General features: G+C 40.1%; 1 protein-coding gene across 1 annotated transcript; it reads right to left on the minus strand.

The window, feature by feature from the left end:
* Positions 1–14,150: 14,150 nt before the first annotated feature.
* LOC149153130 (uncharacterized) lies at positions 14,151–14,887 on the minus strand. Its single transcript, XM_089439444.1, has 2 exons — positions 14,755–14,887; positions 14,151–14,655 (listed from the first exon to the last, which is right to left on the minus strand). The coding sequence occupies exons 1-2, from the start codon at positions 14,877–14,879 to the stop codon at positions 14,232–14,234; spliced, it is 549 nt and encodes a 182-aa protein (XP_089295570.1). The 5' UTR covers positions 14,880–14,887; the 3' UTR covers positions 14,151–14,231.
* Between the last annotated feature and the right edge of the window lie 9,699 nt (positions 14,888–24,586).

The following is a 24,586-nucleotide window of genomic DNA, read 5'->3' on the forward strand; positions in this document are numbered from 1 at the left end:
AAAGAGAGCTTCGTCTCAGCTATATTCTGAAGATAAATCGGTATTTGATGGTTTGAAGGTAGGATTGCCTCGTGTAATGATCTCCAAGGTAACAAGACTTCAATCACAACCTTCACAGCACTTGATGACAGGATAAATAAGTTGGGAAACCATTCAGCTATATTCGGTTCATATATATATATATATATATCTTAATCAAACCAATTTTCATAGTTGAAATAGATTCACTAATTGGTTAGGCACTCAAGGTCATTAGACATGTTTCAGGCTTAATTAGCCAACAACAACACGTGGCACCAATCAACCCAGCAGCAACACACAACTCCTATTAGTATGCATAAAAAGAGGTAAATTGGAGTGACAACAGTTATGTACTTTATTTTTGTATTAAAACTCTTTTCATAGCTTAAGGGGGGGTTATGAGTTGAGAAGTTGTTCGTTTTTATATTGGGAGGGGTGTGATGAAGTTGTTCATTTTTACATTGTAATCAAAGTTTTGAACAAATGGTTCACTTAGAAGGGGGGTGCGCCCTTATTTTAAAGATTGTTATTTTATCAAATTTTGCAAGTTTGGCGCATATTGAAGCATTGTAATCTCAAATTCAAACATTGATAAAAGTCAGTGAAATACTATCAATGTCTTTTTTTTAATGAACTATAAGAGGGTCTAATCTAAACCCCTATAGCACTCATTTGCAGTGTGTGTGGTGTTTTCTGTGCATTATAGTCTTCAAGTTCTTGATCATGGGCATATGATAAATAATTCGCCATGTCAAAACTAGTCAATTTATTTGTTGAATCAGAAAAATTGGAAGGGCCCAAGAACTACATGACTTGGTGTCAGTATATGCAAAAGGTGTTAGTCTTTAATGATTTGTGGAAAGATTCTTGTAATGGAGACAAAGCTCCAATTAAGCCCACTGATGCTAGAGAATTAGCAAAATGGCAAGCATGAGATGAAAAGGCACTTGCACCGTTGAGATCTTCGGTCACTGATGAGTTGTATATTCATATTGAAAATGTATCTAATACTTGGACTGCATGGACAACTTTTAAAAAGATGTTTGATACTCAATCCAAAGTAAAAAGGGTTGAGCTTTATATTCTATTGTTCAATCAAAAAATGGCTGAAGGGGGTGATGGTTTAGAGTACATCTCTCATTTGAAAAACATTAGGCAAGAACTCTTGAAATCTGGTTTTAAAGATGTGGAAAAAAGTTTAATGACCATTACCCTGATGAAAGATTTTCCACCCTCCTATAAACATTTTCTAGAAACATTACAAATTGTTGATAAATTGGTGAATCAAACTTTTGATTCCCTTAGTGACTTGTTGGTCCAACATGATAAGACATTTGGTAAAAAAAAGAACTCAAGGGAAATCTTCTCTTTAACAATTCAAGCAAAGTCAAAAGAGGAAGAAAGCTCAAGAGGGAGAGGCTCATCAAATGAGAATACAGGAGAAGGGGTACTCATAATGAAACTACCAGATGAGGAAGAGGTAATTATAATGAAAATACAAGAGGAAGAGGCTGGTCTAGCGACAATTATAGAGGAAGAGGAAGAAGTCAAGAATTTGGACAGGTCATGGGGTCATGGAAGAAGCCAAGGAAGAGGAAAAAATTATCAAAATAAACAAAATTCCAAAAATGTGAAGAAATGACTCAACCTAAATGCAAAAGATGTCCTCACATTGGACATGTGGTAGAAGATTATAGGACAAGAAATGAGAATTTGCCAAAGAATAAACAAAATTTCAAGTCTAATGCTTCAACATCAACATAATATGCAGAAAATGAACAAGATGATTATGTATTCAAAACAACTTAGGAGAATGAATGTGCAGATTCAGTGACCACCAAGAAATTGCCAAGAAAAGAATTTGAAGACGATCGGATACTTGATACAAGAGCTACTTAGCATATGTGCTTATAATATTCCTAATGGAAATATCAAGTGATAACAGCCCTAAAATTCTCACATGCAACCCAAAATCAAAAAGACAGTAAAAATATCAGCACACCAACAATTTACTCCAAAATAAGCTGAACCATTTATTATATATCATGGAAAGAGTACAATGAGTGGGAACAAGTGCACCTCGGCTTGCTAAAGCAAGCTAGACAAGTCCAGAGTGTGAAATGGTGTTGCCCAAATGCTACAGGATGCTTGCCCTGCAACTCCTATGTTGGCCCAGTAATTTTGTTGTTGTTGGCTGAAGTAGATCCTGTGTTTGACCCTACTAGAGTGCTCAGAAAATTCTGCAAAATTGGTTGTAGACTCTCCTCAACAAACTCATAAAAACCCAGAAAGCTTTCGGCCAGATTCCGCTGCTCCAAATTTCCTACAAAATAGGGTGTAAATGGCCCTCCACCAGCAAAAATGCACTGCCAAAATTCTTGCTCCAAATGGGGTTCTGATGCTGAGGAAATCCTCCACCTATTTTCCTTATAACTCCCAGCAATTTCCAGCTCTCAATCCCTGCTCATTCCTCCCACATGAGCTCCACTCCTCAAGAGCTGCACAGGCCCAGAATTAGAAAATTTTGGCCCAGTGGGTAGTTCCCAAATCAGCTCTGCAAATCACCGGAAATCTTCAGCAAATTTTCAAGGAATTCAGCCCTCAAAATCCCAAAATCAGCCCTGCTCAAAATATGGCTCTCCCAAGAAGTGCATACTCATGTTCTATGTCCAGTCTGCTCCATGCAGTGATTGAATGTACCTGCGATTTCCTCCCAAAACAACTCTGAAGTATGAAGATGTTCTCCCCTAGAGTGGCACTCGAAGTCCACTAAAGATGGAGTTGAGATTCTCACTTGAAAATCTCGTGTTGAACAGCACGGTGTAGACTTGGCTCAACAGCTCAAGCATACAAGGGGTTTCGATTCACAAATTAGCAAAAGGCCCCAAAATGAGGCCCTCCACCTCTATTTATCTTGCTGCCCTTTTCTTCCTCCATGTGGGCCCCCACAAGTCGAGTTCCCTCCTTTCTCTCTTACCACAAATTTGAACTCTCTTAAAGGGTACAAATTCCCTTTGGAGTGGCCCCCACATTCCACTTGCACTTGATTTATTTCCTCTTCTAATGTTTGGAAGCCCTCTTTCCTCAAAAAGTCAAGTGGGGTCCTCCTAACCCACTTTTCCTAAGTTTTAATGCTAAAATATCTCCCAAATGGCAAAATTGCAAAAATGGAAATCCTTCTTAACAAAATTAATTAATTGGGGATATTACAATCCTCCGCACCAAAAATTGCTTGTCCTCGAGCAATGCCTGAACAAGCTCCCTCTCGATCAGCTGACCCAAAAAGTCATTGCAAACAATATCGGGGTCCCAAATGTGCCATCGAGTATCCCTGATCTTTGCACCGTCCTACCATGGGGAAATCCCTCGGTACCAAGATCCCAAGCCATCCTAATCAGCATGAGGCATCCCTCACTCCACTCACTGCCTAGCTCGGCATGGGCACCAGACGTCCCCTGCATACCGCCACTAAGTAGAGCATCATGGTAGAATAAATTTTCGATCATCTCCTCGTGAAATTGCTCTACTGAATAGTCCCTCTTGTGCACTCCAGGGGTAGACTCCATGTGGGCCCCCACAAATCGAGTTCCCTCCTCTCTCTCTTCCCGCAAATTTGAACTCTCCTAAGGGGTATGAATTCCCTTTGGAGTGCCCCCCCACATTCCACTTGCACTTGATTTATTTCCTCTTCTAATGATTTATTTCCTCAAAAAGTCAACTGGGGTCCTCCTAACCCACCTTTCCTAAGTTTTAATGCCAAAATATCTCCCAATTGCCAAAATTGCAAAAATGGAAATCCTTTTTAACAAAATTAATTAATTGGGGATATTACTATCCTCCCACCAAAATTGCTTGTCCTCAAGCAATGCTTGAACAAGCACCCTCTCGATCAGCTGACCCAAACAATCACTGCAAACAATACCAAGGTCCCAAATGAGCCACTGAGTCATCCCTGATCTTTGCACTATCCTACCATGAGGAAATCCCTCGGTACTAGGATCCCAAGCCATCCTGATCAGCATGAGGCATCCCTCACTCCACTAAGTGCCTAGCCCGGCATGGGCACAAGACGTCCCCTGCATACCGCCACTAAGTAGAGCATCATGGTAAAATAAAATCTCAATCATCTCCTCATGAAACTGCTCTACTGAATAGTCCCTCTTGTGCACTCCAGGGGTAGACTGATGCAATCCAATTCCTATGAGATTGAATCCTCGTCCACATGAGTTTCCCCTTATCTCCTCCTATCAATCACCTTGCCACATTGGTGAAGTCCCCCACACCATCAACGAATTTCTAAAACCCAATGGTAGATTTGGATGACCTTCCCCTACAGAAACTAGCTCACCTCTACGAGTAGCTAAACTGCTATACCTAGTTATGCCCAAATCCCCTGCCCATTGCAGAACGAACCTATCATGTTGACATTAGGACACCCCCGTCATGCTCAGCTGCTCAACATACTCGTACCAGATCCTCCTCTCCGGTAATGCCTGGCCACTATATCTACCATGATCAGTGTTATGCCCAACCTGCAAGGGCAACTCAGCGATGCTCGAGTCCACCGCTCCACGCTAGCCTCGATGCTGAGCAGCAACCTGCTTCTCCATATGATGAAGGTCTCAATGATTCCCCATGTGTCAGCCTAGGAAAGAATTGGATCACTCTTTGATGCAGGAGCACGAGGCTTAAAGACAAAAGGCTTCATTTTATTCCAAAAATCCAAAACCAGTTTACAAGCAAAGGAGTGGGATCCTTTAGCTGTCAATTTACAAAGTTTTCTAGATAGGAATTAAGCTAGAATATAGGTATTGAGTGATTTTATAATTAATCCAAGTAATTTAGATTTAGTTGAGTTTCTCGAGGGGAATATCAAGCAATTTAGGTAATTATCTAGGATTAGATAGATTCGATCCATGGATTGAGGATCAAATTGTTGGATGTAAAGTATTTATGTAAGTTTTGAACAATTGTAAGGGGATTTTGGCTGGATTTGAATTAGACTGTAAAAGAATTGATATACTTTTGTATCTCTATGTATTCTTGCATAATTGGTCAATCCCGAAGATTGAATTCCTTCGAAATATCTCTGTGTATTGCTGAATTCTAGTTTGGCCTGTAAACTTAACGTTCTGTATAATCTGGTGTTCTCGTGTTTAAATTCCTCATTCACTGTGTGTTAAGTTAAATTGAATAATTTCGAAGCACAGAGTTTTAATTTAGATAAATTCTTAATTCCTTAGTGAAGAGCTAACCCTGGCAGAAGCGCTAAAGTCATAGCGGAAGGAGGGAAAAGTCTGATAAATTTGTGAGGAAACCCGAAGGAGCTTAGAGCCATCCGATCGACAAAACCGTTAGATCAACAATAGTCACATGCAAGGCAACGTCGAGGTTTAACCCAAAACCGGATGCGATATTTTATCAAACTGGGTTAATAGTGCAGTTGCTCGAGATCATCCGATTAGAGGAGCGAGATCCAATGGATATTGCGTGGAAAAGTGAATGGGGGTTAATAGAATTTTTGAACCCGATGAACAATTCAACTGTGGCTTAATTCCGTTGAAGTCCGAATGATTGTAGTCGTCCGTTGGGGAGGTCGTGATCCAACGATGGTCGCACAGTAAAGGTCTACGAGATTTAATTCAGATTGCAGACTTGAGGAGTTTTATCAACAGCAATGTTATTTTCTTTCGGTTCCGGGTAAGTGGAGTTTCTGCTAATTTTAGAGTAAAATTTAGCAATTCTGTTGTTTTTAGAAAAGAGCTAAGTTTAGAGACGGATGACTGAAACTCCAAGGGAAATTGAAGGAGAACTTCCACCTGCACTTGAGGAGATCGTTTCAAGATTTGAACGATTATCCCTCACACCTGCACCCAGGCCACCAGTTGTGGTATCAGAGCAGCCTACTAACATCGAACAGGATCTCAAGGATCAAAAAAAGAAATCCAACATGGCCTTCAGAGTTAGAGGAAGAGGTGGTGGTCGAAGAAGAGGAAGACTAGTTGCAAATGCTGAAGTGTTGGAAGCTATGCAACAGATGCAGGCTAGATTAGAAGCAATGGAAATCGGAAGAGATGCAGATGCTGGAGATGTCAGTGAACCTGAAGTTGAAGCTGCAGAAGAAGAAGAACCTGCAGATGTAACTCCTGAAATGAGATTCTTTAAGTCAGTATTGAGATCCACATCTAAGCCTAGACTTGAAGTTTCAATTTATACAGGAAGCTTAAGCCCTGAGGAATTGATAGACTGGATAAATGATATGGAGAAATTTTTCAATTATGAAGAAACAGAAGAGGGAAAGAAAGTGAAGTTTGTTGTCACCAAATTGAAAGGACATGCAGCACTTTGGTGGGATGGAGTGCAGGCAGAAAGAAGACTTGGCAAACAACCAATTAAGAATTGGAATAGGATGGCAAAACTGAAAAGTAAGTTTTTGCCAAGTGACTATCAGCACACATTGTTTAGACAGATGCAGAACCTTAGACAGAGGTCTATGAGAGCAAAGGAATTCTACAAAGTAAGCATAAGAGCAGGACAAATCCAAGATATGTAAATGGACTTAGAATGGAGATCCAAGATGAGATAAGTGTACTGTCTCCTAAAACAATAGAAGAGGCTTATCAGATGGTATTAAAAGCTGAAGAAAAACTCATGAGGAAGCAATCTGCCAGAAATAGAGGTACTTTTCGAGGAAGGGGAAGTCAAGGTGGTAGAGGAAGATCTACAACACCTAGAGATGGAGCTAGCAGCAGCTCAAGTCAGCATGCACCCACAGGAGGTGATGCAAGTGGCAGAGGGAGTTTTTCTAGAGGAAGAGGAGGCAGAGGCAGAGGAAGAGAAGTCAGATGTTACAAATGTAACAAGCTGGGACACGGAGCTTATGAGTGCCCAGAAAACATAGGAATGAATCAGAGGAATCCAATTGTTGCTAAGACTAAAGAGGAAGCAACAAAGGTAATAGAAGAAGAAAATGTACCAAAGAAAGGAGAGTCTTTGGTAGTTAACAAAGTTTTACTAAAGCTAGCTAAGGAAATTGTTGAACCAGCACAAAGAAAGACCTTGTTCAGGACCGTGTGCAAGGTTCAGGGGAAGTGTTGTCAGATGATAATTGATAGTGGTAGTACAAATAATTTGGTCTCCGTGGAAGTGGTGGAGAAGTTGAAATTGGAAACCAAGAAACACTCAACACCTTACAAGGTGTCATGGCTTCAAAAGGGATATCAGTTGATATTGAATGAGCAATGTGAAGTGGAGTCGCAGTTGGGCAAATACAGAGACAAAATTCTATACGATGTGATGCCTATGGATGTGTGTCACATATTGTTGGGAAGACCTTGGCAGTATGACAAAGGAACTATGCATGATGGAAAGAGGAACACATACAAATTTAGCAACGACGGTGTTAATCATACATTGCTGCCTATGGAAGAAGACGATGCATCAAGGAAACCTGATCCAAAGACCCTTTTGTTGAGTGGAAAGGAATACTTGCAGCAGATGGAAGAGGATGAGGTAAATTTTGCATTGATTTGCAAACCCCAAGGTAATAATGACTACCACAAAATTTTTTGATTTACCAATTGAAATTCAAAAGATGTTGAACAGTTATTGTGATATCATTGTAAATGATTTGCCTGATGAATTACCACCCGTTAGAAAAATCAGTCATCACATAGATTTGATCCCAGGAGCAAATCTACCTAATAAAGCAGCTCACAGGATGACTCCCACAGAGAATGAAGAGATCAGGAAACAGGTTCAGGAACTGTTAGACAAGGGACTGGTTAGAGAGAGTTTGAGTCCTTATGCAGTGCCAACAGTGTTGAGCCTAAAGAAAGATGGAGGTTGGAGAATGTGCACGGATTCAAGAGCAATCAATAAGATAACAATCAGGTACAGATTTCCTTTACCTAGAATTGAAGATTTGATGGATTGTTTGAGTGGAGCTAGATATCTTACAAAGTTAGATTTTAAAAGTGGTTATCATCAAATCAAAATTAGAGAGGGAGATGAGTGGAAAATTGCTTTTAAGACCAATGAAGGATTGTATGAATGGATGGTAATTCCTTTTGGGTTGTCAAATGCTCCTAGTACATTTATAAGGCTCATGAATGAAGTTTTGAAAGAATTTATTGGTAAATTTGCAATAGTATATATGGATGATATATTAGCTTACAGTAAATCAAAAGAGGAACATGTGAGACATCTGAATTATGTCTTACAGAGGCTACAACAAGAGAAGTTACTGTTAAATTTAAAGAAATGTTCATTCATGAAAGAGGAGTTGGTGTATTTGGGTTTTGTTGTTTTTGCTGATGGCTTAAAGATGGATCCAGAGAAGATCAAGGCTTATTATGGAGTGGCCTTCACCAAAAAGTGTCTTTGAGGTAAGAAGTTTTCATGGTCTTTCTAGTTTTTATAGGAAATTCATAAGGAATTTTAGTAAGATCAATGCTTCAATTATTGACACTATAAGGAAGGACAGACAACCATTTAAATGGACTGTTGAAGCAGAAAAGAACTTCCAGTTGTTGAAGAGGAAAATTACTGAAAAACCTATTTTGATTTTGCCTGAATTTAATAAACCTTTTCAAGTGAAGTGTGATGTCAGTGGAGACGCCATTGGAGCTGTTTTAAGTCAGGAAGACAAACCTGTAGCGTATTTTAGTGAAAAGTTGAATGAGTCAAAGAAAAAATATTCTTCTTATGACAAAGAGTTTTATGCAGTGGTGCAGTCTTTGAAGAAGTGGAGACATTACTTGATGTCTAAAGAGATCATACTGTATTCGGATAACCATACATTGTAGTACATTATGCAACAGCCAAAGCTTAACCAAAAGCATGCAAAATGGGTAGAATACCTTCAAGGTTTTAATTTTGTGTTGAAACATATAACTGGTCAATCAAACAAAGTAGCAGATGTCTTAAGTAGGAAAATCATTTTAGTGCAAGAAACTCAAATTCAAGTGTTGGGTTTTAATTTTCTTAAGGAATTATATGAGGAAGATCTAGATTTTAAAGAGGCATCTGAAGCTTGTAGAAACCCTGTTTTGTTAGACAGAAGCAAGTGGTTGGATTATTTCTTACAAGAGGGGCTATTATTTAAAAGGAATCAGCTGTGCATACCAAATTGTTCTATGAGAGAATATGTGATCAAGGAGAAACATAATGGTGGACTTGGAGGACATTTTGGTACAGACAAGACTTATGAGTAGTTGAACCGGTTTTACTTTTTGGCCGAAGATGAGAGTTGAAGTGGAAAAGTATGTGAAGAATTGTAAAGTTTGTCAGTATGCAAAGGGAAGGAGCCAAAACACAGGGCTGTATGTTCCATTACCTATTCCACATAGGCCTTGGGATATGGTAAGTATGGATTTTATTTTGGATTTACCGAAAACTCAAAGAGGACATGATTCAATTTATGTAGTAGTTGACAAATTTTCAAAAATGGCACATTTTATTCCATGTTATAAAACCAGTGATGCTACTCATGTTGCCAACTTGTTTTTTAAGGAGATTGTAAAGTTGCACGAGTTACCAAAGAGCATTGTTTTAGACAGAGATACCATATTTGTTGGTCGTTTCTGGAGGACCTTGTGGAAGAAACTTGGTAATAAACTGAGTTTCAGTTCTGCATATCATCCTCAGACTGATGGATAGACTGAAGTTGTGAACAGAAGTTTGGGTAATCTTCTGAGAAGCCTTGCAGATGAACATCCGAAACAGTGGGATCAAGTATTGGCACAAGTTGAATATGCTTATAACGATTCTCCTAACAGGAGTACAGGGCAGAGTCCATTCCATATAGTTTATGGAATGCACCCAAGAGGAACATCTGAATTGAGAGATTTGGGTAAAGCTAAAATGAGGAGTGCTTTAGGAGAAGATTTTGCTTCAGAGATTCAAGCAGTTCATGAACAGGTAAAACAGCAGCTACTAGACAGCAACATAAAGTACAAGAATAGAGCAGACTTGAAGAAGAGGGAAGTAAATTTTGAGGTTGGAGATTTGGTTTTGGCACATCTAAGGAAAGAAAGATTTCCAAAAAGGAAATATAAAAAATTAAAATTCAAGAAGATTGGACCATGTAGAATTTTGAGGAAATTTTCTGCAAATGCATATGAAATTGAATTACCCGCTGGAATTGGCATATCTCCAATTTTCAATGTTGTTGATTTGTACAAGTATGAAAAGGGACAGGCAGATGACACAATAGAAGACAAGTAAGAACAAGAGATGGATTGGGTAAAACAATTACCTACAGCAAAGGCATTGCAACCAGAGAAGATATTGGATAAAAGAGTATTTAAGAAAACAAGGGGACAGGAGTATTTTCAGTTTTTGGTCAAGTGGAAAGATCAACCAATTGCTGATGCTACCTGGGTAACAGAAACCATGCTACAGAAGTTGGGCTATTCTGTAGAAGAGCTCATGGACAGGAGCCCATGAAGAATTTTGTCCTCAGGAGCCTGATGCAGGAGCATGAGGCTTAAAGACAAAAAGCTTCCTTTTATTCCAAAAATCCAAAACCAGTTTACAAGCAAAGGAGTGGGATCCTTTAGCTGTCAATTTACAAAGTTTTCTAGATAGGAATTAAGCTAGAATATAGGTATTGAGTGATTTTATAATTAATCCAAGTAGTCTAGACTTAGTTGAGTTTCTCAAGGAGAATATCAAGCAATTTAGATAATTATCTAAGATTAGATAGATTCAATCCATGGATTGAGGATCAGATTGTTGGATGTAAAGTATTTATGTAAGTTTTGAACAATTGTAAGGGGATTTTGGCTATATTTGAATTAGACTGTAAAAGAATTGAAATACTTTTGTATCTCTATGTATTCTTGCATAATTGGTCAATCCCGGAGGTTGAATTCCTTCGAAATATCTCTGTGTATTGTTGAATTCCAGTTTGGCCTGTAAACTTAACGTTCTGTATAATCTGGTGTTCATTTGTTTAAATTCCTCATTCATAGTGTGTTAAGTTAAATTGAATAATTTCGAAGCACAGAGTTTTAGTTTAGCTAAATTCTGAATTCCTTAGTGAGGAGCTAACCCTGGCGGAAGCGCTAAAGTCATAGCGGAAGGAGGGAAAAGTCTAATAAATTTGTGAGGAAACCCGAAGGAGCTTAGAGCCATTCGATTGAGAGAACCATTAGATCAACGGTAGTTGCGTGCAAGTCAGCGTCGAGGTTTAACCCAAAACCGGACGTGATATTTTATCAAACTGGGTTAATAGTGCAGTTGATCGGGACCGTCTGATTAAAGGAGCGAGATCCAACAGATATCGCATAGAAAAGTGAATGGGGGTTAATAGAATTTTCGAACCTGATGAACAATTCAACTGTGGCTTAATTCCGTTGAAGTCCAGATGATTGTAGTCGTCCGTTGGGGAGGTCGTGATCCAACAGTGGTCGCGCAGTAAAGGTCTACGGGGTTTAATTCAGATTGCGGACCCAAAGAGTTTTATCAACGACAATGTTATTTTCTTTCGGTTCCAGGTAAGTGGAGTTTCTGCTAATTTTCAAGTAAAATTTAGCAATTCTGTTGTTTTTAGAAAAGAGCTAAGTTTAGAGGCGGATGACTGAAACTCCAAGGGAAATTGAAGGAGAACTTCCACCTGCACTTAAGGAGATCGTTTCAGGATTTGAACGATTATCCCTCACACCTACACCCAGGCCACCACTTTCCATTGTAACCATGCCCATTGATAAGTGGAGTGATCCACTCACCACTTGGATCCCTAGATCCCCAGACCATACTGGGAGCTCACAACTCCCACACCTCATGGGTTGCTGCTACGTAGCACTGCTACCTGTTAGAGCCTCTCTGACCCTCATCTCTGAGCCCTATATGTATCCCATAGGTGGTCCCCAAGTATCAAGAATTCGTCCCATGCATGCCAATCTACCCTGCTCCTACCAAATCACATAGTGAAATCCACTATCCCAACTCCTGATGATACGCCCAGACACTGCTCGGAGTCTGGACATCACATAGTGAAATCCACTATCCCAACTCCTGATGATACGCCCAGACACTGCTCGGAGTCTGGACACCCTCCTGTAGACAAAGTCTACCATCCACTGTCCCTCATGCACATGTAACGCCTCAGACTGTCTCCCCAAAAGTGCATCATGCAGCGCCCTCACAATCACCGCCCCAAGAGTGAGCCCAAGAGTGGAACATATGCTACCTGGGCAATAAACTACGCCATCCCTAAGCTTGTATTTATCAGCTCGCGCACCCACCAAGTGTTTCAACTGGAGAATCTCCTCCTTGGCCATGACACGCAATGTCTCATCCAACTGCCTAGGGTGAGCCTCCCATGTCCGGATGCCTGAACTGAGAGCGGCAAGGGGCAACCAAACACTCTGCAACTATAAGCAACAGTGAAGGGTGATGGGTGGGTAGGTCCCCAACAGTATGATCAAGAGTCTGTCGGGATGCTGAAGAGTAATCATATGGACGTCCCTCTCTCCGCTTCAAATCTGTTGATAACCCAATCGAAGACCTGTCTCCACTAAACATGGTGTCCAAAACTCTCAACAACGTCCTCATCGATCCTAGGTGAGTTGCACCCAATGGTACACCTAACATCCCTGCCCATAAGTCTTCTTGGAGGCAACGCTCCAAGAGCCCGCTGTGTCGCATCATATGCCACTGCATACCACCAAGTATCCTCGTACCACTCGGCATGCCACTATACGTTGCGACCTATCCCTGTACACTAATGGATTACCCTGCCTGTTGTTGTATCACCTTGTACCGTCGAGTGTCCCGTATGCACCAACGCATCCCTCACTCCACTAACAAACCCAATGTGGTGTGAGTTGCTACCCCTACTCCATGGTGTGAACCCATGCACCGTGGCACACCGCCATACACCTTTGTGCTCACATGTTAACCACTACTCAATGATATATGCTCCTAACCGCCACTAGATGCCATGATCTAACGCTGAGATAATACGTGTCGACCCACGCCCTACTAATATCGCCACCTCCTCTGTCGCATCATCAGTCCCTTTAATGCATGGGCCTCGCCTCCAAATCCTCCCTAAGAGATAGAAGAGGTGAATCCCCTTATGTACCAGTGGTGATGCCACCATTGTGTTGCTCCTCTGTGACCACTATGCCCCACATAACTGGGGAGAACCCTCAACTCCATACAAGGCATTGTCTAGTGGCCTACCAATGCCACCTCCTCCGACAAACCCTTTCCAGATATGTTGATCATCCTGTGATCCCATGTACATCCATCATACCAAGACAACCCAAGGAGTCTATCCATAAACTGGTTGGCCACTGGTGCTAACCGAAACTCCCCTAGCGAATGTGTGCACTCAACCACTAGGTCAGCTATACCACTAATGTTGTAGTCAACCGGCATATCTGGGAAATGATAGGTAGTCCCACCTAGATCCTAATGCCAGCCTGGGCTTCCGATATCCCCAATGCCTAGAAGCTCTTGCTGAGCTTCACCCTAGTCCACTACCATCTCCATAACCCACTCCACTGAGTACCAACTCAAAATCTCTCACCATCCAACCCCCAGAGAGGGATCGAATGTACGAACTCCCATTACATAGAACAAGCCCTCCATCCTGACCAACACACAAAATTTGTCGAGGTGATTCTGCCTCTCCCTCTCCAACGTGCAAAGGCAACCTACTAGTGCTACCAGCCTCATCTATGTATGTCTGAAGAGGGTTTCTCCGACGCTCCAATGTGTACTCTAGTTGTACCATTAGGGAGTCCAACCGTTCCCCAAAGCGAGTCAGTTTGGCCACTGACTCAACAGAAACCGCTCGCATACCCTCCAGCTCTTCATTCCAATGTTGCAATAATCGTTATCGGGATATTATCGGCAAGGGGAAAAATAGGAAAATAATCGTAAAAATCGTAAAAAAATCTTAACATACAAAAATATTCGTTTTTTTCAGTTTCTTTAATATCTAAAGCATCTACAACATAAAATAAATACATTGACACATAAATATGATAAAAGAACTAATATATAAGATGTTTTATATCATTTCTAGTGCTACATCACAGTGTCACACATAACAGTGAATCATGTCCTGAATAATAAGTCCTGACTCATGACTCCCAACTCAGCCTCAAAATATCAACAAAAAATATAATAATGTATCTCATGAGTCATAATGTCATATACAATGAAATGAACCAAATAACTAAAGTCTAATACTACTGATTTCCTCTGCCCCTCTTGCGAGAAAATGCAATAGCTTTCCCTTTCCCTCTAGATGTAGATGCCGGTGGAGTTGGCAGTGGACTCTGTTGTGCTCTAGAAGCTGAAGAACTAGGAGCTATAGGAGGTAGACCACGTCCTCTACTGGTGGCAAGGGTAGCCCGGGTAGGTGGTGTCACCTCCTCCTCCTGTTGCTCCACCTCCTCCTCCTCCTCCTCCTCCCCCTCCACTACCTCCTGCTCTAACCAATCATCGGCAAACTCCATGAGAGGCCTCTCGACCTCAACCCTCCATGCAGCAGTGGTGTCAATCCCATCCAATGAGATGGCCTCCATATCCGGTATCCTCTCAAGTTGCCTCATCCACAATCGAAGATTGTAGTAGACATAGACCATGTCATTAAGTCGTTGGGACTCCAACCTGTACAAAGATCATGAAATAATAATTATAAAAAAAATATTGTTTAATGAATTCAAAAAAAAAATTGGAAATTTGCAATATTTTAAGTTTTAAGTTTACCCTGTTGCGCTTCTTGTTGTGTATTTTTTCAAATACACTCCAGTGGCGCTCGCATCCTGAGGAGCTACATGTTTGGCTGAGGATTCGAATGGCAAGCTTTTGCAGAAGGGGTACCCTAGCACCATACATTCTCCACCATGAATCTACAACAAAATTACAAATAAAATTTTAAATAAACATAAGAAAAAAATGAAATTTGAAAGTTGAAGCAAAGTATGAAGTTATGAACTTGAAGAGACAATGAAATTTGAAACAAACTAAAAAATACCTGGCATTCTAGTCGTCCTATCAATCACAGCCATGTCAAATCCAAATGTGCCACCTGCCATCCTCTATGTCTCAATTTCTTTGGAGATTTCTATACGTTCTATTGGAGATCGCACCATCCTCTGAACATAGGTTAAGAATCCATCCATGATCTCAACATCAAATATGAATCCACGAGTAAGAAAATGTGGGGTTCAGGTAGATCCCTGCAGCATGAATGGGACGATGGAGTGTGTTTTTCCATCATTCAACAATCACTTCCCATAGGAGGAGTTGTCTCTGAAACCCCTCATCTCCCTTATCATCATAGTAGGCCCGAATGGATTCTTTCACCCTGTCCATGGCCTCATACAAATAACTCATTGCAAGCTTTTCACCATCAACTAATCGAAGAACCTTTACAAAAGGTTCAGTAACGGTGCACACCTCCTGCACTCCCACCCAGAAGTCTTCCTGGTATGAAACTAATTTGCATATGGCCTCTCCCTCTGGTTTGCAGCTCATTGTCAAGGCATGCCACTCCTCTGAAAGAAACATTCTCTTCACATCCCACATAGAATTCAAGAGGGATTGAAGAGATATGAAACTAGTGGCAAACCGTGTAATGGCGGGGCGCACCAACTCTTTGTTGTTGGTGAATTTTCTCATCAAGCTAAGCAAAGCTATATGATTATATATAAATTTTGTAATGCTTTTTGATGACTCAACAATATCTTTGACAAAGGAAATTTTCCCTATGTCCTCCAACATCAAATCAATACAATGTGCAGCACAAGGTGTCCAAAATAAAGTAGGATGCCTCTCCATAAGCATCCTGCCAGCAGCAACATAATTTGCAGCATTGTCCGTTATGACTTGGACAACATGTTCTGCACCCACCTCCAAAATAAACACATCCAGCAAATCACATAAAGTTTTTGCATCTTTGATATGTGAAGATGCATCAACAGATTTCATAAACATTGTTCCCTTAGGACAACTAACCAAGAAGTTTACAAGAGTTCTCCCCTTTTGGTCAGTCCAACCATCTGACATCACAGTGCATCCTATTTGTGCCCATGATGCCCTAAACCCCTCCAATCTTTTGGTGCAGTCAACCTTTTCATTTTGAAGAATTCTGCCTCTAAAGTCATCATAAGAAGGTATTTTGTACCCTGGGCCAACAGTTGCAATAGCATCAACAGCTGGCTGGAAAAATGGATTATTCTTTGCAACGCTGAAAGGAATATCACTCCAAAGGAAAAATTTGGCCAACAACTTGTCAACTTGTTCTTTCTCAATTTTTTTAAGCATTGAAGTGATAGATGGTTGTGAACCAGGCGTGGTTCTAGGAACAAAAAATGATGAGGTAGCTACCAGGTTGGTTGTAGATATTGATGCTGAAGTAGAACCAATGCCACTTCCTTGTTCACCTGAGCCTAACACAGCCTTTGTTAGTTGCTTCTTCATTTATGCTTTGGCCTCTCTATTGTGCTCTAAATTTTCCAATGATCTCATGGCTTTTCGGATGATTTCAGGATTTTTATTTTTGCAAGGCCCTACATCAAATCCAAGGATTTGTGCAAGGTGATACTTCAATCTATAAACCCCCCCTGACATATGTTGCCCACACAACTTGCAAGACAAGTTTATTCTATCAAACCCTCCATCGGGTTCACCAAATTCCCACAGAGGGTCCAATTTCCTTGGCATGTTTGTAACTTGGTTGAACTCTTGACTCTTGAGTTTTGAATTTGTAAGATGAAGTTTGAACTTTGAACTTTGAAGTTTGAACTTTGAACTTTGAACTTTGAAGTTGAATGGTGAACGTATGGCAAAATAAGGATTACAAGTTACAAAAACTAAAAAAAAAATACATACATGAGTTTTGTCACAAAACACGTGGAATTTTTTACAATTTAACAAACAACAACCCCATCAAATCAATTCAAAAATATTTGAGAACCCATTGAAATATTTGATAAACAATGGGTTATCCAGATTCCAAACCCAACCAAAAACATAAAAAAAAAAACCAAAACAAAGTTACAAAACACAAAATTTTGGTGCCCATACCGGTTTGCTGGAGAAAATTCCTCTCCTCCTTAGCTCTCAATCTGTTTTTCTCCTCCAATCAGCTCCCAAACAACCAAGCTTTTTCTCCTAGGTCACTCCAAAACCACGTCACTGCTACTGTCTGTCCAAATGATTTTCAAAAAATCATTTTTTGGTCTTATAAAAGCATTGTCCACCAGCCCAGTGATAAGTATCCATCGAATCGCGATTTTTTGGTTGTTATTGTGGTTTTTTCAAAAACTCGCGATTCGCCGAACAAAAAAATAAATAAATAAATAAAATCGTTTAATAATCATGCGATAAAATCGTTGAAATCTGGAAATCGCAATTTTATTGCAATTTTCGCATCACTGCTTCATTCTACTACAAAATGGCCTCTCATACTATCATGGCCTTCTTTCTCAATGCTAGAAGGTCAGCCTGGAACTGATGAAACTGCCATGGGAAGTTATCATCTGTAAACTCAATCACAGCTCTAGAACCCTTTGTCCCTTCTGACACCTCGTCAATGACAAATATGTCTCCAGGCAACTCATCAATCTACTATGGACGGCCATCGTCTAGAAACTCGGTCACAACACTAGGTACCTCATCAATTGTCAACATCTCATCCGTGGGTGGCACCTCCTCAACAGATGGCCCTCTAAGTGTATGCTTTACTCTCTCCACTAAGGTTTCATTCGAAGTTATCGAAGGAATCTCCAACAAGGATGACTCCTGCGTCACACTAGGTATATCTACATGCTCCTCAGCCTCACACTCAACCTCCTCCTCAGGCTCTTGATATCTAAAGCTAGGTCTCCACTAGCAGAATCGCCTCCTAGTCTCATCCTCTAACTGTCCCTGGCCTATCGGCTCCTTTTAAGGAGATTTGGTACCCTAATTTTGTCGACTTTCCCCACAAGGTGTAGATGGTTGTACCCCCACAGTTAGCGCACCTCTGGTGTCTCTGCTGTAAGGATGAGGATGGATTTGGTCTGTCACCTTCCTCAACTGAGCCAACCTCTCATTGTTCCAGTTGATTCCACCCCAAAATTCCTACATACTAAATCTTCCTTGAGCCATGGGTTTGACTATGGTTTCACCCGTCACTATGCACACATGCCCAGATCTTCCATGATCTTGCTGGCTACCCCACAGTTGGCCAAGATCATGCTCTGATACCACTGTAATATTCCTAATGGAAATATCAAGTGATAATAGCCCTAAAAATCCTCACACGCAACCCAAAATCAAAAACGCAGCAGAAATATCAGCACACCAACAATTTACTCCAAAGTAAGTTGAGCCATTTTATTATATATCATGGAAAGAGTACAATGAGTTGGAACAAGTGCACCTAGGCTTGCTAAAGCAAGCTAGGCAAGTCCCAGGTTTGGAATAGTGTTGCCCAAATGCTACAGGACACTTGCCCTCCAACTCCTACATTGGCCCAGTAATTTTGTTGTTGCTAGCTGAAGTAGATCATGTGTTTGACCCTCCTTGAGTGCTCAGGCAATTCTACAAAATTGGTTGTATACTTTCTTCAACAAACCCATAAAAACCCATAAATTTTTCAGCCATATTCCACCACTCCAAATTTCCCACAAAATAGGGCATAGTTGGCCCTCCACCAACAAAAACACACTGCCATAATTCTTGCTGCGAATGGGGCTCTAACGCTGAGGAAATTCTCCACCTATTTGCCTTGTAACTCCCAGCAATTTACAGCTCTCAATCCCTACTCATTCCTCCCACACGAGCTCCACTCCTCAAGAGCTGTGCAGGCCCAGAATTAGAAAATTTTGGCCCAGTGGGTAGCCCCCAAATCAGCTCTACAAATCACCAGAAATCTTCAGCAAACTCTCAAGGAATTCAGCCTGCAAAATCTCGAAATTAGCCCTGCTCAAAATATGGCTCTCCCAAGAAGTGCGTATTCTTGCTTTGCTTCCAGTCTACTCCAAGTAGTGACTAAATGTACCTGTGATTTCCTCCCGGAATAGCTCTGAAGTATGAAGATGTTCTCTCCTAGAGTGGCACTCAAAGTCCGCTGAAGACGGAGTGGAGATTCCCGCTTGGAAATCTCGTGTTGAACAGCATGGTGTAGACTTGGCTCAACAACTCAAGCATACAAGGGGGTTTGATTCACAAATTAGCAGGCCCCAAAATGAGGCCCTCACAAAATATGGCTCTCCCAAGAAGTGCGTATTCTTGTTCTGCGTCCAGTCTGCTCCAAGTAGTGACTGAATGTACCTGTGATTTCCTCCCGGAATAGCTCTGAAGTATGAAGATGTTCTCTCCTAGAGTGGCACTCAAAGTCCGCTGAAGACGGAGTGGAGATTCCCGCTTGGAAATCTCTTGTGTTGAACAGCATGGTGTAGACTTGGCTCAACAACTCAAGCATACAAGGGGGTTTGATTCACAAATTAGCAAAAGGCCCCAAAATGAGGCCCTCCACCTCTATTTATCTTGTTGCCCCTTTCTTCCTCCATGTGGGCCCCTACAAGTCGAGTTCCCTCCTCTCTCTCTTCCCACAAATTCAAACCTTCCTAAGGTGTACGAATTCCCTTTGGAGTGGCCCTCACATTCCACTTGCAATTGATTTATTTCCTCTTCTAATGTTTGGAAGCCGCATTTCCTCAAAAAGTCAAGTGGGGTCCTCGTAACCCACCTTTCCTAAGTTTTAATGCCAAAATATCTGCCAATTGCAAAAATTGCCAAAATTTCAAAAATGGAAATTTTTTATAACAAAATTAATTAATTGGGGATATTATAGTGCTCCAGAAAGATTATTTCTGGACATATCCAGATAAGGAATGAAATGCAATTTATTTGGCAGATGACACAACCCATACACCTCAAGGAAAAGGATCAGTTTGCTTTTCTCTTCTAGGAATTGGAAAAGTATTACTTTCAAATGTATGGTATGTTCCAACATTCAAGAAAAAAATGTTGTCCTTGGTACTCATTAGACAAGGAGGTCATCATATCATCATGGAAGATGGATGGATCAGAATCAATTCAGTTAAACAAAATTTCAAAACAATAATGAAGGGATATGAAGATGGAAAACTTCTAAGGTTACAAGGAATAATCATTCCTCACAAACAAGATTTGGCAACATCAATGGATTTATCTCTTAACTCTCTAAGATTATGGCATTACAGATTTGGCCACTTGAATTTTGATAGCCTTAGTAAACTTAATGCAGATCAAACGGTTAAAGGATTTCCCCATTTCAGAAAGGAGATTGCTAAATATGAAGCTTGTATTATTGGAAAACAAAAGAGGGATCCTTTCCCCACAAGTACATGGCAAGCAAACTGATGTTTGCAACTAATCCATAGTGACATTTGTGGTCCTATGGAATCCTCTCTTGGTGGATGCAGATACTTTATTCTTTTCATAGATGATTTTACAAGGATGATTTGGGTGTATTTTCTAAAGGAGAAATCAAAAGCCTTTGACAAATTCATACAATTTCAACAATTAGTTGAAAATGCCACCAAAGAAAAGATTGCCACATTGAGAACAAATAATGGGGGCAAATTCACTTCCAATGAATTCAATGATCATTTCAGGTGAAATGAAATAAAAGGACAGCTGACCAATTCTTATACTCCACAGCAAAATGGAGTTACAAAAAGAATGAATCACACATTGATAGGAATGGCCAGATCTATGTTGCACTTCAAGGAGTTAAGCACAAGGTATTAGGCAGAAGCAATTCATAATTTCATACAACAGTTTATCTAAGGAATCAATCTCCCACATTAGCCTTAGATAGAATTACTCCATATGAAGCTTGATATGGTATTAAGCCTTCAGTTAATCATCTTCAAATTTTTGGCTCCACTTGCTATGCCTTAGTTCACAAGGAAAAAAGAACTATGCTAGAAAATTGTAGTATGGAATGCATCCTTCTTGGCTATTTAAATGAAAAGAAAGGATACAGGTTGTTATCTAATGGGAAGCTTATTATTAGTTGGGATGTTGTCTTTGATGAGACAGAAAATGAAGCAACACAGGAGCTTGATAATCTCCTTAGTCACTTGGAAAAAAAGGCAAACAACGAAATTCCTCAAAGAAAATCAAATTGGATCAAGAAAGACTTAGCCCCCAGTATGAATATTCATAAATTAGATAACACTTCTTCAAATGGTGACTCTTCAATGCGGGACAGATCTACTGCAGTAACTTCACCACAAGGACAACGTAGCAAACCAAAATGGTTCACACAATTACTAATATATGTTCATGAAGATGTACAAAACAAAATTGTTGATATTTCTAGTACAAACAAGACTAGAACAAATTTTCTTTGCTGATAATTACTTCCAATGATTTATTAGTTCCATATAGCATTCAATATCATTAAGCAGTTATACATAATAAAATCTCAACCATTAAACATGAAAGAGTAGTAGAAAAACACAATGAGACAAGAGACACAAAAAATTAGGCCTAAGGCGCAAAACCCACAAGGGAAAAATCCATAAATCTTTCCTTATGAGAGAAAGTTCAATGTTCTTGAATTCATCCATAAATAAGACATCAAGAGAACATCTAACCAGAAAGAAAAGCTTCCCACAAGTGTCATGCCTCTCCTCCTCCTTCCTTTTGCAATTCAGCCTCCTCTTGCTTCTTCCTCCTCTAGATGAGAGATAAACTTCAGATCATTCAATGTACCAAAGAAGGAGGAGAGGTCTCGTATTAATAGTCTCCAAAGGGGGTTGAATAGATGCCTCAAAGGGGCCTAGCCGTCTTGAGGCCAACTTGATCAAGGGGGCATAATATCAAATTTAAATATGTCCTTTTTCTTTATTAATGAAAATATTGACCATGGCTACTATATTTCCAACACTCCCTCTTAGCCAGGGAGGTATTTTTCATTCTTTCTCTCAAAATCAATCTCCATGACCAATCCATAGGTCTCTCAACAACAGCCCAAGGGAGAGATCAGATGTACAAGTCTCTCTCTCTTTCAAGATCAATCTCCCCGACCAATCCATAGGTCTCTCGGCAACTGCCTAAGGGAGAGATCACAAGTTTCATCATAAGGAAAGATACATAGCATCAAACACATCCCATCAATCAATATCGTTAATGAGGCCAAACTCTCCAACCATATGCAATGGTTACACAAGTTCCATCTCCCCGACCATATACAAGGTCTCTCAATCCACAACCCAAGGGAGGAATCCCTATCTCAATCCTCAACTATATAGTCTCTCGGTCCACGACCCAAGGGAGAGAACTCATCCTTCTCGTCCAATCTCATTAGCCTCTCAGTCAACGACCCAAGGAAGGGAACTCAAGATCAATCTCCCTGGCCAATCCATAGGTCTCTCAACAATTGCCCAAGGGAGAGATCACAAAATCAATGTCCCCGACCAAACTCATTGGTCTCTCATCCAACTAACCTAAGGGATCCCTTCATGCCTCATAAACAAGCTCCCCAACCAGACTCACTGACCTCTCAGTCAACTGACCTAAGGGAGTGACAATCTTTCCAACCATAATCTATGGTCTCTCAACTACAACCCAAGGATGGTTCATGATGTTATATAACCAATATGGTTCACATCCATTCCAGGCTCTTCTGCTTAATAGTAGAAAAGTAGCCATGGTGGATTTCAGAACTTTATCAAACAATCCAATAGACAACAATATGTTGATCAATTAGTTGTTTATTCGGCTTCAGTTGTGGCTTCTCACACAAACAATCATCAGAATATGCAACATATAGTTCAACGAGCCAATTAGAGAATCAACCAAGTCAGCAATAGAGTCTTGTAGCTTCTTCAAATTTTCATCATGGAGATGTCCATGGACTCTCAGTCCATTATGCTAAATTATGGCAAGGATTTCACTATGCTCATGCCTTTACGAAAACAATGCCCTCTTACTCTGGACACACAAGTGCCCAGCCCTTGTCAGACATATATCATCAATGAATAGCAAAAAAATAACGGGCTCATCTTCGACATATTCATATCAGCATCGCTCTTCAAAACTTCTAGCCATCTTCATCTTAGAAGTCACAACTAATTTCATAGATCAAAACATGCTCCCATCAAGCTGATCTTGTTTGCTTCCTCTGAGTCCAAAGTTCATCTAATCATGAGTCCTATTGTCACTTTGTTCTTCCATCAATATTCCACAGCCTTGGCAGTCTTCACAATGTACCTGCAATCCTCACTAGGAGGCCATAGAAGAACAAATACAACCAAACTAGATACACAAGGACAAGAAGAATATCAACAATAGTAATAATTTAAAGAAAGATACAAGATACTTATCTTTTGAGAACATGTCAGCTCCCTCTTAATATTAGCCTTCATGCATCTAACCTACAAATCAGCCTCATCATCAAGATGTCATTTCTTCTAAAAGCTAGGGTTTCTTAGTTTAAGCAAAAACAATTAATCTATAAGCCCTAGGCTTTCATCTCCAACGCTAAATAGGGTTGTCAATTGTTTAGCTAGGGTTTTGACTCCAAACCCTAATAATTCTTAAAATTTAGTCTAGGGTTTCCAAACCCACTCATCCTTGCATTCTTTTCCAACTTCATCATTCTTGATTTCAATATCAGCATTATGAGTGATCAGTCCTAGGTTTTTGTCTATAAACCCTAGGGTATTCATGTTCAAACCCATACTAGGGTTTTACAAGCCCAAAAACATTCCAAGAATCTGGTCAAGACATTCATCCTTCCAGCTCCTAAATTTTCAGTCTCATTAAGTCTCAATCTATTAACAAGATATCAAAAGATGTATTATGCTCATAATTAGATCAGCCTTCAAGATTTGAAGAGGAGATTCGACCTCTTGATATGTCTCAACAATTTTGCATATATTTTCAATGTCCAAGGCTATATGTTTGCAATGATCAAGAAACTATTTTATCACAATGTCAGCTGCAATGCTTTTGCAATAAATTTCATCATTCTAGTCAAGGCTTATTCAAATATTCGTGCCAGCGCTTAGTTATATAGGACTTCATCAAGAGAGACATTGGTCTTCAAGGCTTGAAGAGAGACAAGTAACATCTATAGATTTAGCAAAGCTTTTGCTCAATATTTGAAATTCCAAAGCAGTGTCCTGACACTATTTTTGCATACTTGCAACTTGTTCGTATTTTAATGATTCTTAATTGAGATACTGAGCCACCCATCATAGTTTAATTACTCCAAAGGTCAGAACAAAACTCAAAGGGAGATCATTAGTGAAACTGCAATAATCCAGATCATATTCTTGAAGACTTACAGAGGAGCATGGCTTTCAATAATATGTGATAGATTTTCTAGGTGACACAAACTTGGATTGCCAGCTTCTTTGCTTCCAGATCAATCAAGTCAACCTTTTTCAATGAAATTCGTCCTTATTTTATGTATAGGAGAGAGTCTTTTTCAAGCGGTATCAATACACCATAGATTTGAATCCTCCACGAACTTGTGCCACAGAGAAGAGTTCGAATTATAGAGATGATCTCGTACTTCTTAGCCTTCAGACGTTACCATATACTTATG

The sequence above is a fragment of the Pinus tabuliformis genome, chromosome 9 (assembly GCF_031772625.1).
Source record: "Pinus tabuliformis cultivar Carrire ecotype Pingquan chromosome 9, CPIR1, whole genome shotgun sequence".
In the NCBI taxonomy this organism is placed as follows: Eukaryota; Viridiplantae; Streptophyta; class Pinopsida; order Pinales; family Pinaceae; genus Pinus; species Pinus tabuliformis.

Coding starts and splice junctions, on each gene's coding strand:
- LOC149153130 (XM_089439444.1), bottom strand. CDS start 14,879: ATGGTGCTAGGGTACCCCTTCTGCAAAAGCTTGCCATTCGAATCCTCA. Junction 14,656..14,754: donor ACAACAAGAAGCGCAACAGG/GTAAACTTAAAA, acceptor ATCTTTGTACAG/GTTGGAGTCCCAACGACTTA.